This window comes from Rousettus aegyptiacus, unplaced genomic scaffold (assembly GCF_014176215.1).
Source record: "Rousettus aegyptiacus isolate mRouAeg1 unplaced genomic scaffold, mRouAeg1.p scaffold_m13_p_5, whole genome shotgun sequence".
Taxonomy (NCBI): domain Eukaryota; kingdom Metazoa; phylum Chordata; class Mammalia; order Chiroptera; family Pteropodidae; genus Rousettus; species Rousettus aegyptiacus.
This window is the reverse complement of record NW_023416308.1, coordinates 25,080,119-25,098,763: the sequence shown is the minus strand read 5'-3', so window position 1 is coordinate 25,098,763 and position 18,645 is coordinate 25,080,119. Positions and strand designations below refer to the sequence as shown.

Genomic DNA, 18,645 nt, shown 5'->3' with positions numbered 1-18,645 from the left:
GATTCATAAATTAAAAAAAGACTTTAAGACTATAAATAATAAAGGGCTCCTGTTATTCGTTTGAAAAGCTAAATTCTCTTACCTGTGAGGATCCTGGGGTGCCAAGTAACTGACTATTCAGAAGCATATGATCTGGACATGCAGGCTGAGAAAAACTGATCCCTTGTACCAGTTTATCAATATATGAAGGGCTGGTGTCCCATAAGGACAGACCTGTCCGTGGTTCTGGCTGGGAACTGGAGTACTTCACATTTTCTTCACTGAGGCATTAAGATGTAGGGGAAAAAATATACTTTTAAATAAAATCTGTCAGGTCTTTCTTATATCACAATACCATTCTCACACCAATAAAAATGACGTTTGTTATTAACCAAAAAAAAAAAAAATATATATATATATATATGCATTATTTTCCACAGTAAATATTACATTAAACAACTACTTGGTCTTTATTAACGATTCCTACCTGGAAGTACTATTTACTGGAGAGAAGTCCAAATTGGATTGAATGTGTTTAGAGAATCCACTAGGTGACTCTGATATACCACCTGAAGTGATTCGGGGCCTCTTTGCCCCTAAAAAACAAAACAAACAAAACAGAAACCCGTAAGTACAAATGCTTTCAAGTCTTCCATGCAGATATTTTTTAATTAACTCAGCTGACAACCTGAAGAAGTAAAACTACATCTAAATTCATTTAACACAAAATACTTAAATGACATATAGTGGCTTTTTGTACATGATTTTATGAGAAATGTAGCCATTACGAACTTACTAGGAATCACTAGTCAAATTATACATTTCACAAATCCTGACTTATAAGTGTGTTCCAAGTGTGGGGTATAATGCCATAATTTTAATGGTACTATTTATGGTAACAGAACAATGTTCTATGAAGACAGAGACCTAGCTAAAGAGTCGAAATTTTTGAAAAATAAAAAATAATTTATGATAACGGCAATGAACATTAGAAATCTGCTCTATCCGACATTCCTTGCTCCACTGGAAAAGGTTTACCATGAATAATCATCATGCAAAAAATGAAGCCACTATAATTCATGGTTACTACCTTCAGCTGGATCCTCAACAGTGACAGTCAGTCCTATGTTTCTCTCGAGAGCGTTCTATTTCTCCATGACTGTTTCAAAATTTCTACACCGTTGTCAAATTCCCAAACCACCCTCTAGCACCTCATTTCTTAGCATATAATCTCCCATTTCACAAAGAAAATAAGGTCACTGTAAACTCCCACAACTCGCACTATCAAATCTACCAATTTACTTGCATGCCTATACATTCCCTCCTCTCACCAAATGTTCACCCCTCTACCTGTATTTGTGCCCATAGTCTCTTGTCTCTCCAGAGATTTAGAATCTCTTTTACTCCCTCCTTCTTAGACTTTCGGCCTCTTCCAACTGTATCTGTCTTCAAATTATTTAAACATGCTTAAGTCTAACCATTTTGTCAATCCATTCATTCAAATATTTTATTAAGCCTACTATGTATCAGGCAGTAAGATGGGAAAAACAGCATATTGGTATACTAATGAGAAAGATCCAGTAGAGAGGGAAAAATTAATGATGCAGAAGAGAGAATGACTGCTAGACAATGTCCCTGAGTAGGCAAAAGAGAACTGGATCTAGCACACAAGAGAAAATTTGGCTTATATTTGGAGCAAACAATTTATTAATAGCAACAGGGGAGAAAGCAAAGTATATGAGCAGAGGCAGTTAGACAGGTGGAGATGGCAGTGCGAGCTTGTGGAAGTTGCCTTGTAATTGTTTCTATTTACCAGTGAAAGAGGAATACTTCACCAACTCAGAATGAGGATGGGCAGAAGTATTAGAAATTGAAAAGAAAAAATATAAAAATGTGTTTTAGGAGAGTATGGTTGTACAAAAAAGTGGGGTAATGCATTGTGATTGCCTAGCAGAATTAAGGGCTCACTCAAGGTTAGTAACCTTAAATTAAAGTGAACATTGTTTTATATTCTTTTCCAGCTGCAAAGAACTGTGCAGGTATGAGTGTAGAATAAGCAAAAACTGGATTAAATTTGGGTTAGGTTTTGCCCAGCAAGTATGATGAAGAGAACATGGGGCAAGGCAGTTGAAGATGAATATAAAGAAGGATTTAAAATAGTGAGGATAGAACTCAGGAACTAGGAAGGGTACAGATAAGAGTTAGGGGAAAGGTAATAGAATTAAAGGACTGCAAGTCCAGATAGGGTCAAAGGATTGTTTGAGTCAGGATAGAGGAAAGAAGCCAGAAAAAAAATATACTGGTGGTCGGAGCAGGATGACTGAAGAAAGATCACTAGAGAGGAGGTCAAGGAAATGTGAGGTCATCCAGATGATATTGGAAGAATCATCCAGATGCATATAAATCACTAAGAACCATGACAAAAATTATATGGAGTTATGCTGGAGAGTGACGATGTGGCAGGAATTTTAATTTGGGGTTTAGAAGTTGATGATAACAAGGAGGGAATAGTAGATTGTATTGTCTGATAATATGAGATTTGAAATGAAGGAGGAGAAATGCGGGAAGAAGGGAGAAAATGACAATGAAGAGCAAAGAGGATGCCTGGCCCACTCCCAGAGCCAAGGGAATGAGACTGTGGGAGAGAAAATACCTATCATTAAGAGAAAGCAGTGTCCTTAGGGGAGAGTTGGATTTCAATTAGAATAAGGTGAAAAGTAAAAGAAACATTCAGAGAAGAGTTAAAAATTCTTCATCTGTCTCTAGCAATTGTCCTCTCTCAAACTTCTGGAATGAGCTGTCTATATTCTACTTCTTTACCTCTCTTTTAGACTACAATCACTACACTGGACTCTAGAACTTACTCCCAACTCCCCACCAAAACTGTTGTTGCCAAGGTCATGAATAACTGCTGTATCATGGAATCTACTAGACAAATTTTTAGGCTTTACATTATTAATTCACTTAACAGGATCTGCCACTGTCATGCATTTTCTTCTCTTAGCCTCCATTACTCCACAGTCTCCTGATATTCTTCCATCTCTCTGGCTACATTTGTTTCCCTGTCCTCTACCCATCACTTAACATCAGCATTCCTTTATGCACTCAGTTTCACCGACCAGTTTAAATTACCATCTACTTGAAGAAAACACCTCAAAATTGACACCTCAAGCCTAGTCTTGTCACACACACACACACACACACACACACACACACACGCACACACCCCCCTCAAAGACAGTTTTACTTAACTTCTCAAATTCAACATGTCCAAAAATCAAATAAACCCCCCCACCCCCGCCAAATCTGTTTTTCCTCTTGAGCTATATTCTAGCAAATGGTATCACCATTTACAGTTGTTCAAACCAGAAAGGCATCACCCTTGATTCCTCATTTCCTTTCCTTTCCACATACAAACCACCACCAGTCCTACCGAGTCTAATTCTTAAATTTCTTTGGAATATATTTCTTCTTTTCAATTCCACTGTCACTAACTTAGTCCAGGCTACCACCTTCTCAGATCTAGGATCAAAAACATCAAAAACTACTGAAAAAAGTAGCCAGAAGATCTTTTAAAACTAAATATATGATTATGTCATTTTCTTCCTTAAAATCTCTCAAAGGTTTCCCAAATAGCCTTAAGTTAAAGCTCCAAATCCTAAACCTGACTCACAAGGTCCTCCTCCACAACTTGGTTGCTATCTACCTCTGTTCTCACCTCAAACCTCTCTCCTTCTCCCCCTTCTGTTTGTTACCATTGCAGCGATCGGAGTTCCAGCAACACACAGGCCTCAGCTCTTATCACTGATTAAGAAATGAATTTCTACTCAATAACAATTATAAGAAGTATTATTTATTAAAGGCACGTTTTGCGGTAGAAGATGGGTCAAGCCTAAAACTAGCTAACCACGTGGAAATGACGCTATGTACCCAGGTGGGGGGCGGGCAGGGGTTACAGCCAGGGAAGTAGAGAGCTGTAACTCTGGGGCAAGGAGAGGTCTGTGTTATATTAGGGCTGTGATAGGTGGTTACAAAGGCGTTCTAAAGTGACCGGCACATGACGCCATTTTGATTGACATTTGGCTGTTATGTAACACTCTGCCTAATTATAACAGAAGTCAGTCTGTTATAATTAGATTCATCAACTTCCAGGCATAAGCTTGGTATTATAATGATGGTATAATGAGGCTGAGGTTGTGGGCAGGTTAGGGTAGTACTTTCTGCGCATGTGTCTGTGCCGAATTAAACCAGCTACAAATTATGGCCTTCCTATCCTTTGTTTCTGGGTATGCAGGAGGGATTCTCTAACTACTAATAGGGTGTTCTCTGGGCAGTTTCTAGGCTTTGTTCCCCTGTTGCTCACGTCTGACCAGCTACCTAACATGCTCACTCATTTACTCAACAAACATTTACTGAATGCCTACAATATATCATACATTGTGCTAACCACTTGTGATACAATGATCAATAAATAAGCCAGACTTGATCCATGGTCCATGCCATACCAGCCTTCTTTCAAGTTCCTCAAATACATTAAACTCTAAGATGTTTCAAAGCCTGCTTCATATGTTCAGAATCTGCCACTCATCTTGGAAGTATTCATCTTGCTAGCTCTCCTTTACTCTTCAAATCTTAGATTTAATGTGATTTCCTCAGGAAGACAAGTTTTCTCTGTCACTTAAGATTTTGTCAAACAGCTACAGTACCTTGACTTTTGGCTTTCATAATCATTAGTAAATTTAAAATTAATTTTTATATTTGTTTTTCTTACTATACATTATAATTCTAATGAGGGCAGAGATCACAGCTATCTTGTATTGTTGACTTGTGATACTGACTTGGCAAGTACCTTTTCTTTCACAGAAAAAAAAATACTTGTATTTTAAGGATATTACCTTTCTTGAGTGGTTTATTGTACCATCTATCTTTTTTGATATCTGGGATGGTAATCCTTACTGATGGATTCTCAACGAGGATTTTATGCAACAGAGCTGGAAATAAAACATTAAGACATTTACAAAAGTCATGCAGATTGGAAAAGCCTATAGCTTGTGGTACGGAACACATTCTCTCTTGGTCTCCTTATGTCCAAATATTATTTCTAGGGAAGAAAAAGAATAAAGCTACTAAGTTATTGCTTTACTTTCATGCAATTATTCTTTGCTTAAAATATTTTTCCTAGATTTGATTCTCAGTTATTTGTAAATAAGTAGCATAGAGCTAGACGGAATGTTTCTCCCCAAATATTAAAAAAAAGATATAAAAACCCTCATCCATTTTCAATACCAAATTTCATTGTTCACAAGTCCTCATTCACTGTTTTACAAGGAAAATTTACTTTAAGGCATCCTAAGGTATCTTAATTATCTTGATAAAAAATTCATACGTGTCTCACTATCAAAATCAGTTTCTAATGAAAGGTTTAAATAAAAAAATGAAGCCATAAAAAGACAAATGAAAATATAAAAGATTTTTTTCTAATGTTAAGAGGTAGAAAAGACCTTTCCAAATATGACAATACAGTCAGGAACCACAAAGGACAAGATGATAGATTTAAATAAATAAAAATATAATAATTTTTGCACATCAAATAGCATAAACAAAATAAAAATACATGACAAATTGCTGAAAAATATTTTAACAAATGCAAAGATCTGATGAAATTAATATGTTTAAAAAACTAATAAGTATATAATGGACATATAACCACTGATGCCAAATTTAAAATAAACCATAAAACAGTAAATATACTTTTTATAAGCCTATTAGATTAGTCAAATATTTCTTAAATGTAAATTAATGCGATTGTGATAAAATGGTACAGGCTTTCTGAGAAGCAATTTGGCAAAGTTCACCATAAAAATTAAAAATTGCATATATCCTTGACCCTGCAATTCCACTTCTGGGGTTTTATTTTAATTAAATATTTTAAAGGTATGCACAAAGATTGAGTTATATGGATGATCATCATATCTCTTTTGTAACAATGAAAAATTAGACAAAAATCTAAATCTCTGAAAAAGTAAATTGGATGAGTATAGTAAGTCATATCCATATAACAGAATACCTTCACGGCCTTTGAAAACAATGATGTAGACCTGCAACTACAGTCCTGGAAAAAAGTTCACAAAGCATTAACACAAAAAGAAATAGGTCACAAAATAGCATGTGTAGTATGATCTTATTTTTTTGTAAAGACATAAATACTTATAAATAGTATACATATATAACAAATATATATAACATAGAGTTACATATTTTCATGACGAAGTATAGAAGCACATATCAAAATATTGAAAGCTATTTCTGAGTGTTGGTATTATAGAGTTGGTTTTTTATTTTTAATTTTTTATTTAAAAACTTATCTACAAGTTTCATGGATTATTTACATGATCATTTCGGAGTAAAAAAAAATCATAAGAAAAAAAATCAAATAGCACTAGGATTCATTATCCAAGAAATCAGTATTTTCAATCAAGACAAACCAGTTACCTAGAGGAGCAGAATCGATTTTTTTCCAAGGGTTGAGGTATGTTTTTTTTTCCTTCCAATCGGAATACTCCTGACAACTGTCACTGGGCTGGTCCCATGGCAATTCTATAAAAGGAACAAGGGTAAGTTTTCTGAGTGTTCTTATTATATGGTAAAGACTTTAAGAGAAAATAATCTACAATATAAATCCATTTCCTCCAAATTAATTCAATGTTTTTTTCTTTTTTAATTATTTTTTTAGTTTCAAGAATATAGTACATTAGTTAGACATCTATATAGTTCATAAAATGATCCCCCCAATTGCACCTTTCTTCCCCTGACCCTCCACCTAGTCAATGTATTAATGCTAACTGCATTCCCTATGCCAGGCTCTCCATCCCCATGACCAACCATGAGCTACTAATTTGTACTTCTTTAGCCCTTCACCCCATTCTCCCAGCCCCAGCAAACTCCCTCCCCTCTGACACCTAAATGTCCACTATATTTGTGAGTCTGTTTTTGGTTAGTTTGTTGTTTTTATTCCTTAGATTCCATATATAAGTGAAATCATATAGTATTTATCTTTCTCTGTCTGACTTAAATACTTTCTAGGTCCATCAAAGCACTATGTTTTTCTATCCCCTTCCTTTTCATATGTAGGAGTCTTGTTTTCTTATCTTTTCAGTCACTCTATATATTCTGGCTGGAGCACTTAATTTTCCATTTGAAGTACTTATTGATAGGAATGTAGCTGTTACCATTTATTCCTATTTTTCACACATGTTTTTTCTTCTTAAAGAAGTCCCTCCAACATTTGCTGTAATACTAGCTTGGTGTTGAAAAATTCCTTCAGCTTATTTTTATCTGGGAAACTCTTTATCTGTCCTTCAATTCTAAATGATAGCTTTGCTGGATAAATTATTCTTGGTTGTAGATCATGGGTCTTCATCCTACCAAATATTTTTTGCCAAGTCCTTCAGTCCTGCATAGTTCCTTTTGAGAAATCAGCTGCCAGGCTTATGAGTGTTCCCTTATAGGTAACAATCTGTCTCTCTCTTGCTTTTTTCATTTTTTTTTTATTTAACCTTGGGCATTTTACTTATGATGTGTCTTGGTGTGGCCTCTTTGGATCCCTGAATTTTGGAATTCTCTGAGTTTCCTGGGATTTTATGTCCATTTCCTACACCAAGTTAAGGAAGTTTTCCATCATTATTTCTTTAAACAGCTGTTCAACATCTAGATTTTCTTGTTACACGGATCAGATGAATATTTGGAGCCTTAATAGTATCCATATGCTCCTTAAATTATTTTTATAGTCTTGGCATCTTTTTTCTTGCCATTCTGATTGAGTGTCCTGATTGGCTTTCCCATCCTCTAGATAGGGCATTTGATCCTTTTCTTTATTCACTGTTTATTCCTTTGTTTATTTCATTTAATATACTTCTCATCTCAGATAATATGTTCTTCATTTCAGACTGCTTCCCTTTTATAATTTCCATTTCCATTCTAATGTTTGTCTAATGTTGAAGTTCTTTCTGAATTTATCTACACTTCCCAAAAGTTCATTGAGCGTCTTTATAACCAGTGTTTTGAACTCTACATCTGTTAGATTACTTGGCTCCATTATATTTGGATCTCTGTTCTGTTCTCTTATGGTTTCTGCTTCTTTGTCTTCTCATTTTGACTGCTTTTCCGTGTCTGTTTCTATGTACTAAGCAAAGCTCCTAAGTCTCCTGGTCTTGTTAGTGTGGATTTGTGAAGTGGGTCTCCAGTGGCACAGTCCTGAGAGGGCTTCAGCTGCGGGCCAAACTTAGCGGAAGCCTCTCTACCCCTCCTGAGCCACCTGTTAAGATTCAGCAAGCAATCCACAGATGCTGTGCTTATAGTTGCCTCAAAAGGCATCACCAGAAACCCAGGCTGCTTCCAGTGTGAGTCTCTGCAAGGAGCAAGGAGCACCTGACTCACTGAGGATACACCTGAATGTGGCTTGGGTGAAGCCGTGATTTGGGCGAGGCGGAGTTTCAGGGAATCCTCTGGGCTGAGCCACCTCTATTATCCAGTCTGATGACGTCATGGCTATGGCGGCGCTGTAACCGACACACTGGTAGTGAGGAGGTCTCAACAAGGAAAAATGGCTACGATGGGCACTTCTGTACCCAGTGAGTCTCGCCTTGGCCTTCCCTCTGACAATGTCTTCCTGTGAGTCCCTGGTGCTCCCTGCGTGCAGCTCAATTGGCACTGGTGCTCAGAGTGAGCAGGTCTGTCACCACGAAAATCCGCTCATGGACTCAGCCCCTTTAAGAGGCTTCTGCCACTGCCACAGCCTCCGTCTCACTCAGCTGCTTGGGAATAGGCAGCTCAGCATCTTTGCCCTGTCCTACCGTCAGCCATTGCAAGGTGTTTTCTTGGGCTTGTCCCTATTTGTATGGCTTGTTCCTCCACATCCCAGGCAATTTTTCCTTGCTGCTGCTCTTTGTTTCCATCACAACTTTGATTTGGTTGCCAGAGGGATGAACAGAGCCTCTATCATCTACACCATTTTTTTCTCCTCTCAATATATTTTTAAACTAAGAATACCATCTTACAAAAACTTTAGAGGCACTCAAACATGGATGAACCTTTCCTGTCCAACTTTCCAAAAGTATTCATATGAATCTTAAAAGCAAGAGATAGTGTGTTATTTCATTTAATAGCTATATAATCTTTGGGATAAAAAGTTCCAATTTTTTAATAAATAAGTTGCTATTAAAATGCTATCTTATAAAAACGGATTTCTTTGGTTTATTTAATTTATTTTGGTATAACTAATCTGGCTTTCCACAGGTCAGTTTTATCATGATTAAAAAGCTCTTACCTCCAGCCAACATTGCAGTAAGTACTATTCCACAGGACCAAACATCAACTGGTTCTGCATGAAATTCTTTCCTCTTTAGAAGTTCCGGAGCGACATAAGGTAAAGTACCACACATCTTGTTCAATAAACGCTCACGATTATTATGCCGAAATACTGTTGCCAAGCCAAAGTCAGAGATTTTGAGGTTATCTATCCCAAAGGAATAAAAGATAATAATAGTTAAAAATGTTTTGTAACTAGATATACTTAAAAAAATCGACTTTAAAAAAAAAACAAAACATTGGTTTGGTGTTATTTATGGTTTGTAGAACTTCTCTACTTTTAAATGACCAAAAAAAAATTTTTTTTAGAGTAAAAGACATCATCATCCAGCTAAAATTAGAAAAAAGGCCTCATCACTTCTATTAATTTCAGAGAAATATCATCAATACACTAAACAGTTTGGACCAGGTTAAAGAAAGATAGTGAAGTCAAAAGGGGCTGCCCTTATGGAAAAAGGCATTCCAAACTTAGGCTGAAAGAGGCAAGCCCTTCACTGAGTTGTGCAGGAAGGAGACATCAATAATATATTAAGCACAGCTTTCCTAGCAGAACACAAATCCTGTTGACAGGAAGAAAATACTATGTAAAGACACACAATAAAGCTAAAGTCCACACACCACCAGAACTTCTTGTCAAAGTGGCTAACTTTAGAAAAAGAGGAGGAAACTTGTCAAAGAAATAAATCAGAAAAGCAAATTTCCACTCTAACTTCCTATCTTCAACAAGAACAAATTGCAGGCAGAGCTTTCAACTAACATACTTGGTGAATGTCTACTGTAACTGAGTAATACTGTGCTAGCCAATGCAGGTGGACAAATTATAGAAAAAAGACTAACAACAGACAACTGTTGTGAAGCTTATAAAAAGTTCTTATAGCAAGGGAATCTAACTTGGTCTTAGTTAATGAGGAAGATTCCCTATTATCAAAGTTTTAGAGGGCAATATGGCAAAAATGCCAAAATTTGAAATATTTGCACTCTTTGAACTAGCAATTTCTACTTCTAGGACCACAGCCACAGATATACTCCCACAAATTCACAATCATAAGGATATTCATAGCAATATTATTTGTAAATAACTTAAATGTCCATCAATAAAGAAATGATGAAATCTTATAATGCATTTACAAAATGAAACTATGTAGGTAATTGTTTAAAAAAAAAAGGTATATCTATATGTACCAACATGGAATCAGATATGTTAAAAATAAAAAAAGGCAAGTGTCATAACAAATGTTATAACATGATCAAATTTTTATATTGAGTCTGTGCACAAATTTATAAAACAGTCATCACTGAACAACCGTCCCAAAAGAAGAAATTAATTCTTTAAAAATCAATCACATCTGCACAATATATAAGCCACTGATAATGTTTACCTGTATTGGCAGTAGCTACTGTGATTATCCTTTTAATATCTACATGTGACACAATCTTCACAAACCACTGAGATTAAGAGTTTAAAGTTATTTATAAGTAGTAATCAATGAATATATTAGTGGATGACCACAGTATTCCTTGGATTTTGTTGTTTCATAATGTCTTCAACATAATACTCAGATTAGAGAACTGTATAGAACAAATTTTAAATTGAGGACAGTGGTTACTTCTGAGAAAAAGAAAGGGAAATATATTTGTGAGGGAATACACAGAAGGACTTCAACTATAATGATAATGTTTTATTTCTTTTTTTAAAGATTATTGAATAAAAACAATGTTTAAATAATACACAAGATATGAAGAACAATACAATGAACATCCACTCGTCCAACACCCAGTTAAGAACATTCTATTTCCTTTGAAATCTCCTATAAATACCACTCTAAATATATTCTCTCCATTCCCTTCTCAGAAATAACTGCTATTCTAAGTTTTATTATGTCCCATCTTTTGTGATTCCCCCACCACGTTTGTATCTCTAAACAATATATTTGATTTAAACGTCATACAAATAGAATTCTTGTCTGAATTCTTTTGCAACCTTCTTTTTTTGCTCTATATCATATTCCAGAAATTCATCCGTGTCCTTACTTGTAGCTATAAATCATCCATTTCATAATTATCTGTTCTCTTATTGATAGACATTTGGGGTTGTTTCCAGTTTTTGCTATTATAAACGCCACTGCTGTGAGCAGTGCATATATGTGTAATGTTTTATTTTTTAAGGCACATGGGTACACAGGTGTTTATATAAATCTCCTCTATATTCACAACTCAAGTAGATTCTCTTACTATTCTCACTTTATGGATGAGGAAAGTGAGACAGAGAGAAGTTAAGCAACTTACCCGAGGCCACACACCTACTATGAGGCAGCCTAGATTAAACGTAGGTTCAAATGACTCTGAAGCTCAAGCTCTTAACAGTGCTAAACCGCCTCTCATAGAGACATGGAATCCTTCTTTTCCAGAGGATTATGTATAGCTTAAACTTGCATTTAATCAAAAAAGGATTTAATTTGTAGATGAGGGAAAAGAAGAATTGACTGTAATACTATCAAGGCTGTTAGCATTCGAAGAGTAATGGAAATGGAATGAAAAACAGAAGCAAAAGGAATTCTCCCAGCTTGTGCTCATTTCTCAGGTTTCATGAACAGGCAATTCTATAGTTCCTTTTTCCCCATACGTTAATTTTCTGAATATCTAAAATTTTGCTGGGTGCAACTTGTAGAAGGCTAATTAACCAAGGGAGGATCTTACATAGCTAGGTTAGTAGAAGAGTCAACAAAAGGATATCTAAAAGATAATTCACCAAAACATTAAACAGTGGTTGTAACTGATTGGTGTGTTTCTCATGATTTTTACTTTTTTCTTTACACTTTTAATCTTATTTTATGATCATCTTTTATTTTTATAAAGAGAAAAAGCAATATTTTAAGTTTGGGAACAAAGTTTTCATATTCCAGATATTACTACATATTTGCATCTCCACTACTTATATAAGCTAGCTTTTCTTAAGTTATCCCTGTGTATGGTCAATTATAGAGTTCGGAAAGAAGTTAGAGGGAGGCTGGTAAGAGTACACTGTTACTTGTCATGGGGTACAACACTGCCAGAAACACTAAACTTCAAGGTTGAACAAGACCTTAAATACTTTAGTCCAACAATCCAATCAATGTTTAAATTTCCTTTATAATGTCTCTGATAATTAATAATCCAGTATTTGACTCTTATGTTATAAACTCACTATTTTCCAAAGCACTCTATTCAGTTTTAGACCCTTTAATGGAGATCATCATTACACTAATCCAAATTGCTTCTGTGTAGTTTCACCAGGTGTTCTGAAGAACTACATTTAACAATCAGCAGGTTTCCCAAGTTCCTTCAATTATTCCTTATTTGACATAATTTCTAGCTCTTTCATCATTCTAGTCACTCTCCTATAAAAGTACTGTAGTGTTCTACATGCCTTTTATAGTATTGTCCCAGGATCGGGATACTCATTATTTCCAGTGTGGCCTCATCAGAGAACTGTTAGACTGCTACCTCCCTCATTCTCAATAACATCACCTTAGTTATCTAATGACCAAATTACATTGGTGACTATTATGAAGTTTGCTGCCTAGTAAAAGTCTTTTTTAACCTGCTTCGCTGCCAAAGATATACCATTTAACTACATTTATTTTCCATTCGAATACTGGACTGTAGATTTTTCTCTACTGGAAAACAACTTGTTAAATCTGACCCACTTCTCTGGTCTGCTAAATTTGTTCATTCAATAAACATTTTTGAAAACCTACTATATGCCAGGCACTAATTCTAATGCATTAAACAAATCGAGCATTGCAGCTAACATTTGTCATCTTTCTTTGATCCTGATTCTATAAGCTAACATTTTCACTATCCATCCCTCTCAGTTTTTATAACATTCATAAAATATAACTAAACTCCTTGCATCTTTATCCAAATCATAGATTTAAAAGTTCAAACAAGACAAAGCTAAAGTCCAGGCTATCCCAACAGAAACTTTCCTTTATTAACTCATTAAAGAGTTGTTTAACACTATACATATATAGTATTCATCTAATGAACTACTCTTGTATCTAGCTCAGATTTCTCTATCTCATCCACAACTATATCATTAAAGACTTGTAAAGCCTGTATCTCCCAAATTTTCTAGATTTTTTAGATATTTTGTCCTGAAATTTCGGTAATGCAGAAACCTTCAAACAGCTTTGTATGGCTAGCTGTATTAAAATAATTTAGGTAGCAGTGACAAAATACTAAACTTACCCCTTTCATCCAACAGGAGATTTTCTGGCTTAATATCCCTGTGAGTTATTCCAATACCATGCAGATAAATCTAAAAAGAAAGAGCAGAGGGAAGCATACCAGAATTTAGTAATTTATTTCATTCATACTAATTTTAAGTAAAAGGCAAAGAGACAGCTTTACCTACCACCCCTGCCATGAGTTGATGGAAGAACCTCTGAGCATCTTGTTCAGGCATGCCTATGTCTGGCTCTATAAGAATTAATTGTGAAAGTTAGTTTACCAGATAAATATCATCAGGCATCAACAGCATTGTTTCTCAGTTCTAAGGCTAAACATTTGTAATTGTACTTTAACAAACAGAATCTTATGTTAACAATTAAAAGACTCTGGTGTCCACTAAGACATACAGCACTTAATACTTCACATTTCCCCATCTATTATGTGGTAAAATAAGTTAATATCACAGGAAAATTACAGAGAGAAATAACAAACTATCACCCAAATCAAGAATGCAAGCCATAACTTGAAAAGCCTCTGCTTATCTTATACTAACCATTATTTGATAGCTTTCAATTTCTTCAAAATGTTATGCCAATAGTTTTCCCACTCCTGAAATGTAATTGCCAAAGTGGAAGCTTAGGCACATTTAAGCTGATTTCACTAAATATTTAACAACAGATTAAATGTCATATAACCTCTCATACTACAAAGTCAGGAAAGTTTTATTAAGAAATGTTCTGTTGTCAGTTATCTTTTCATATCTCGATCTTCCTCATTAACTCTTGATTTCTTTTACAGTAAACTCTCTTCTGAGATATATATTGGAGATTCTAATAATCAGTTTTCACTGTTATTACTATGGCTTTAAATAATAAATTTAGACCCACAGAATATATTTTATGTATTTCTCAGTGTTCTGTGACATCAAGCCTCTGAATCTAAATAGAACATTTAAGAGCAGAAACAGAATTTATTTAATATATATCGAGCAATCCTAGGAAATTCTAAAGAATTTCACTTAACCAAATAAAGATGAAAAACATAACAAGCTATTATTTTGGATCTGTAAATGTATATAATAATTTCATGTAACTAGAATGTCTACATACAAATTATACAGGCAAACAAATGCATTGCACTTATTCTTTACCATGAGATTAGTTTATCATTCTTAAATTCTATAGAACAGCATACCAACCAAAATCACTTATACAACTTAGGAAAAACCTCTTCTTTGATGATTCTACATATGCTTTCATGTGTTAATATAAGATGCAAAAATTAAAAAGTTTACTCTAATTTCTCTTTTGCATCAGCAATTCTTGAATGGACAATGACCAAACAATAAGCCTAAGAGTAAAAAACAAATTTAGGAACTTGTTTAGTAGAATAATTATCTTAAATCTTTTCCATACCTATTCGGTCAAAAAGTTCTCCCCCACTACAATACTCCAGAAATAGGTATTGAATATTGCCTTCTCTCCTATGACCATAAAATTTCACTACATTTTCATGATTTAACATTTTATTGATACAGATCTCTTTCTTAATATTTTCTGGGCAGTCTATGGCACGCTTCATGTCTACAATCTTCACTGCAACTGCTTCTTCAGTTCTTCTATTCACAGCAAGTTGAACTCTAAAAGAAAAAAGGGAAAGTTATAACATTCCAGACATTTGAATCCTATTCATTTTAAAACTTTAAACGATTAAACATGACCCATCCAAAACTATTTTACCTTTATTACTTTCTCTACCAAGGAGAAACTATGGAAATAGTGTCTCCCATGTTCTCAATAGGTATCACTCCTTTCTGAAATGTGTACTAAAGTATTAATGTTCCAAAGAAGTCATTATGCTGTACAACCAAAGTCATTTAATAAATACTTGAGAAAATAAATTAAAATGAGATAATAGCAATTCTAGGTCACATCACATAAACACATGCCTTATTCATTTAATTTTAATAACGTGACCTAACATTTCTTAATCTGATATTATACATGCCTGTGGTAACTGTTCTAGACACCCATGGTGTAAGTACTATTATTGCTATCTTATAGCTGAAAAAGAGGCACACAACGACATTAAGAAGCTTGCCTAAGACCAAAACAATGTTCAGTATGTAGCAGACTGATTATACAACCAGGCAGTTTGACTAGATTCTATTCATTTAACTACTACAACTAAACCCCAAGAAAGAATATATTGGAGGAGAAACTGACTTCGGAGGTCTCTTCCAGCTCTTTACAAGAAAATGAAAAAGAAAAAAAAAAAGAAAGAAAGAAAGAAAAATAATCCTTACAAAAGACTGTATAGCTTCAGTTCCCAAAAATCTTAGATTTCAAATGCTGAGATGTTTTCTAAGGCCCCACTGTATTAAAATAAACAACTCCAAAACAATGGATAGATATGTACTCAAGGCAAGGGGCGGGGGAAGCAAGTGTGAAAGCAGGGTAAAAGTACTCAAACTCACTCTCCATAGGCACCTTCTCCCAGGGTTTGCACCAAGTCCCAGTCTTCCACAAAGGGCACTGCCATGACTCCACTGGTTACCACGGCTGTAAAAGGCAGGATCCAAAAAAGATGGGGCAAGAGTACAAACTTCAATCATCTGCGAAGCTACTGAACTCTGCGTATTGCCATGAGTCCTCAATATAAATAACAGTTCCTGTTTCCCCTGACACCTCATCACCCATATTTTATGCACGTCTAAACCACACACAAGTATTCTGAATTCTAGCATCTGGTTCTGTAAATCTCCATTCCCATTCCCGCGCACGCGGAAGGCTGAAACGCTGCCTTCCTCGGCCTCGGAGGGAATGTTAACAGTTGTGATGAGGAGTTGGGGCAAACAACGCCTCCCGGTGGATGTGGGGAAAGGGTGAGAGGTGACGCTTTGGGTCAGAGGGTGAGGAGGAATGTCACTACAACCACTGCAGCCCCTTCTCCGCACACCCACGGCGTCCCCGAGGACGGGAGGAGCACGGGGCGGAGCCAAACTACCCCGAGAGGCGGAAGAAAGGGCCCGTGGCACGCAGACTAACAGAGGGGTGGTCTCTGCAGTCCCTCCACCACAGGGACCCGTCCACCACCCTCTACCGCCCTCTGGGGCCGCCCGTCCGCAGAAGTCTCTCCGAACCCCTCGCCGTACCCTTCCTAGCTAATGCAGACCCTGACCCTTCCAGACTCCCTTCCCACCCTACCCGCCGCCTTCCTCACCAGGCCGTCCTCTGCCCGCCACCACAGGAATCCAAATGCAGCACTTTTCCCGCCAAAACTGGCTGGCGTCACACTGTCGCAAACGCGCGCGCCCTTGCCGTAAAGTAGGGAAGCGCGCTTTCCACCCTCCCGAAGCTCGGAAGGGTGGCCGTTCAGTCCCCGAGGCTTGAGACAGCGCGGCTGAGCTACTGTGGAGTCACAACGAGGTCTTGGCTGCAGAGCGCACCCGTGCGAAAGTTCTCTGAGCCCAAACGCGTCGTAGTCCCGGGCGGCGCCTGAACCGAGAGACGAGTGCGCGCGCGCGACGCCACTGGGCACCTGGCGACTCCGAGCACCTGCCCAGCTGCGAGACAGGACTGTGAGGGGCACGTTCAGGCTGTCACCGAGGAGCCGGGGACGGCTGCTGAGAACCGGTCTTGGGAAGGACGAAGGGAACTCTGCGGGGAGCGGGCAGTCTGAAAGCCAGGCCCCTCGGTAATTGGTTGGGAAGGCATGCGGAGGGAAGCTCCACTTGCAGTTTGAGGTAGAGTCGGGATTACCAGTTTTGCCCGGCTTGTCTGAACCAGCTCCCAAACAGTACCTTAGCTCCACCTTCTTTATTGAAGGAAGAACTTTCGTTTAGCTTAGTCCTACCTGCCATCTTATTCTTAATGTGGAAGAAACAGGCAGAAAAGGCTGTTTTCCTTCATTTTACAATACAAATTTTAAAAGTAACCAGTTTAAATGAGAAAGAAATTGTGGCGGAAGGGACCTGCTTGAGAACAAAATAATGTGGAAAACGGAAATAGGTATTTCCCCTTGACAGTAAACTAGCCTGAGAAAATAAGGCGAAGATAAGATCATCTTTTAAGTTCTCCAGTTCTTAAAACTGGGCCACAGACATTGAACAAAATTAGCTTGGAGTAAAATATGTGTAAAATGTTACATAAAAACGCACACATCTGTTTTAGAACAAAATTGGAGCATTTTAAGATGCTTATGCGAGTTTTTAACCATGACATCACAATTTAGGCTTCATCTAATAGTGTTCAGGTCATTTACTCCATTTTCTCTAGTGTACGGACTGTGTGCTGCAAAGAATATGAAAGAGGAGGACCTGCCCAGTTCCTATGTATCTGGATGGAATTATGGTTATCTTAGCCTAAAAAAAAAAAAAGTATACGGATTTCAGACAGAAGACACAAAAACAGGATATGGGAGAATGAATGTGCACATTAGCATATGGTGAATTTTAATAGTAATTTTAAAATAGTAAATTTACTATTTTAAAACAATAGTAAATCTTTAAAAAGCACAATATAGAGTATGAAAAACAAAAGATTTTGGCAAATGGCAAGTCTTTAGATAACAAAAATGAATCCTAACGCCAACAGTGGGGAAGCAAAAAAAAAAAAACCAAAAAACAAAAAACAACTGAAAAAGGGATTAAGTTTATGCATTGAAGGTTGAATCTCTAAGTCTTCTTTCCTCACTTCACTTCCAGAAATCTGACAACTAGGTTTGTATCCTTAAAGGATATACAAGCCTTTTCAAGGAGATGTTAGATAGATAGATAGATAGATAGATAGATAGATAGATAGACAGACAGACAGATAGATATAGATTAGATAGATAGATTAGATAGATAGATAAGATAGATTAGCTAGCTAGCTAGCTAGCTAGCTAGCTAGATAGATAGACAGACCAACCTAAAGATACCAATTTGGGGAATTTCTTAATGTCACAACTCAGTCAGATTAAAGGAATGAAGCCCACATTCAGTAAGCCCCTTACCCCACCCAAAACAGACCTTCCAATCAGCTTTTTAAGGTCCCACTCTTAAAGAGCAGACAACCTAGAATTTCAAAAGGGCTTTAATATGAAAGA

The 18,645-nt window shown here is 36.5% G+C and overlaps 1 protein-coding gene across 1 annotated transcript in view; it reads right to left on the bottom strand.

Annotated features, from left to right (window-relative positions):
• CHEK1 (checkpoint kinase 1) overlaps nt 1–18,381 on the bottom strand; it is a 35,731-nt gene extending 17,350 nt beyond the window's left edge. The window contains exons 1-10 of the mRNA XM_016122629.2: nt 16,780–18,381; nt 16,034–16,118; nt 14,973–15,196; nt 13,742–13,806; nt 13,576–13,645; nt 9,305–9,493; nt 6,472–6,576; nt 4,875–4,970; nt 467–575; nt 83–260 (exon numbers count right to left, since the gene is read on the bottom strand). Coding sequence (XP_015978115.1) covers nt 83–260; nt 467–575; nt 4,875–4,970; nt 6,472–6,576; nt 9,305–9,493; nt 13,576–13,645; nt 13,742–13,806; nt 14,973–15,196; nt 16,034–16,098 — 1,101 coding nt within the window. The 5' untranslated portion in view covers nt 16,099–16,118; nt 16,780–18,381. The remainder of the gene's footprint in view (nt 1–82; nt 261–466; nt 576–4,874; nt 4,971–6,471; nt 6,577–9,304; nt 9,494–13,575; nt 13,646–13,741; nt 13,807–14,972; nt 15,197–16,033; nt 16,119–16,779) is intronic.
• Between the last annotated feature and the right edge of the window lie 264 nt (nt 18,382–18,645).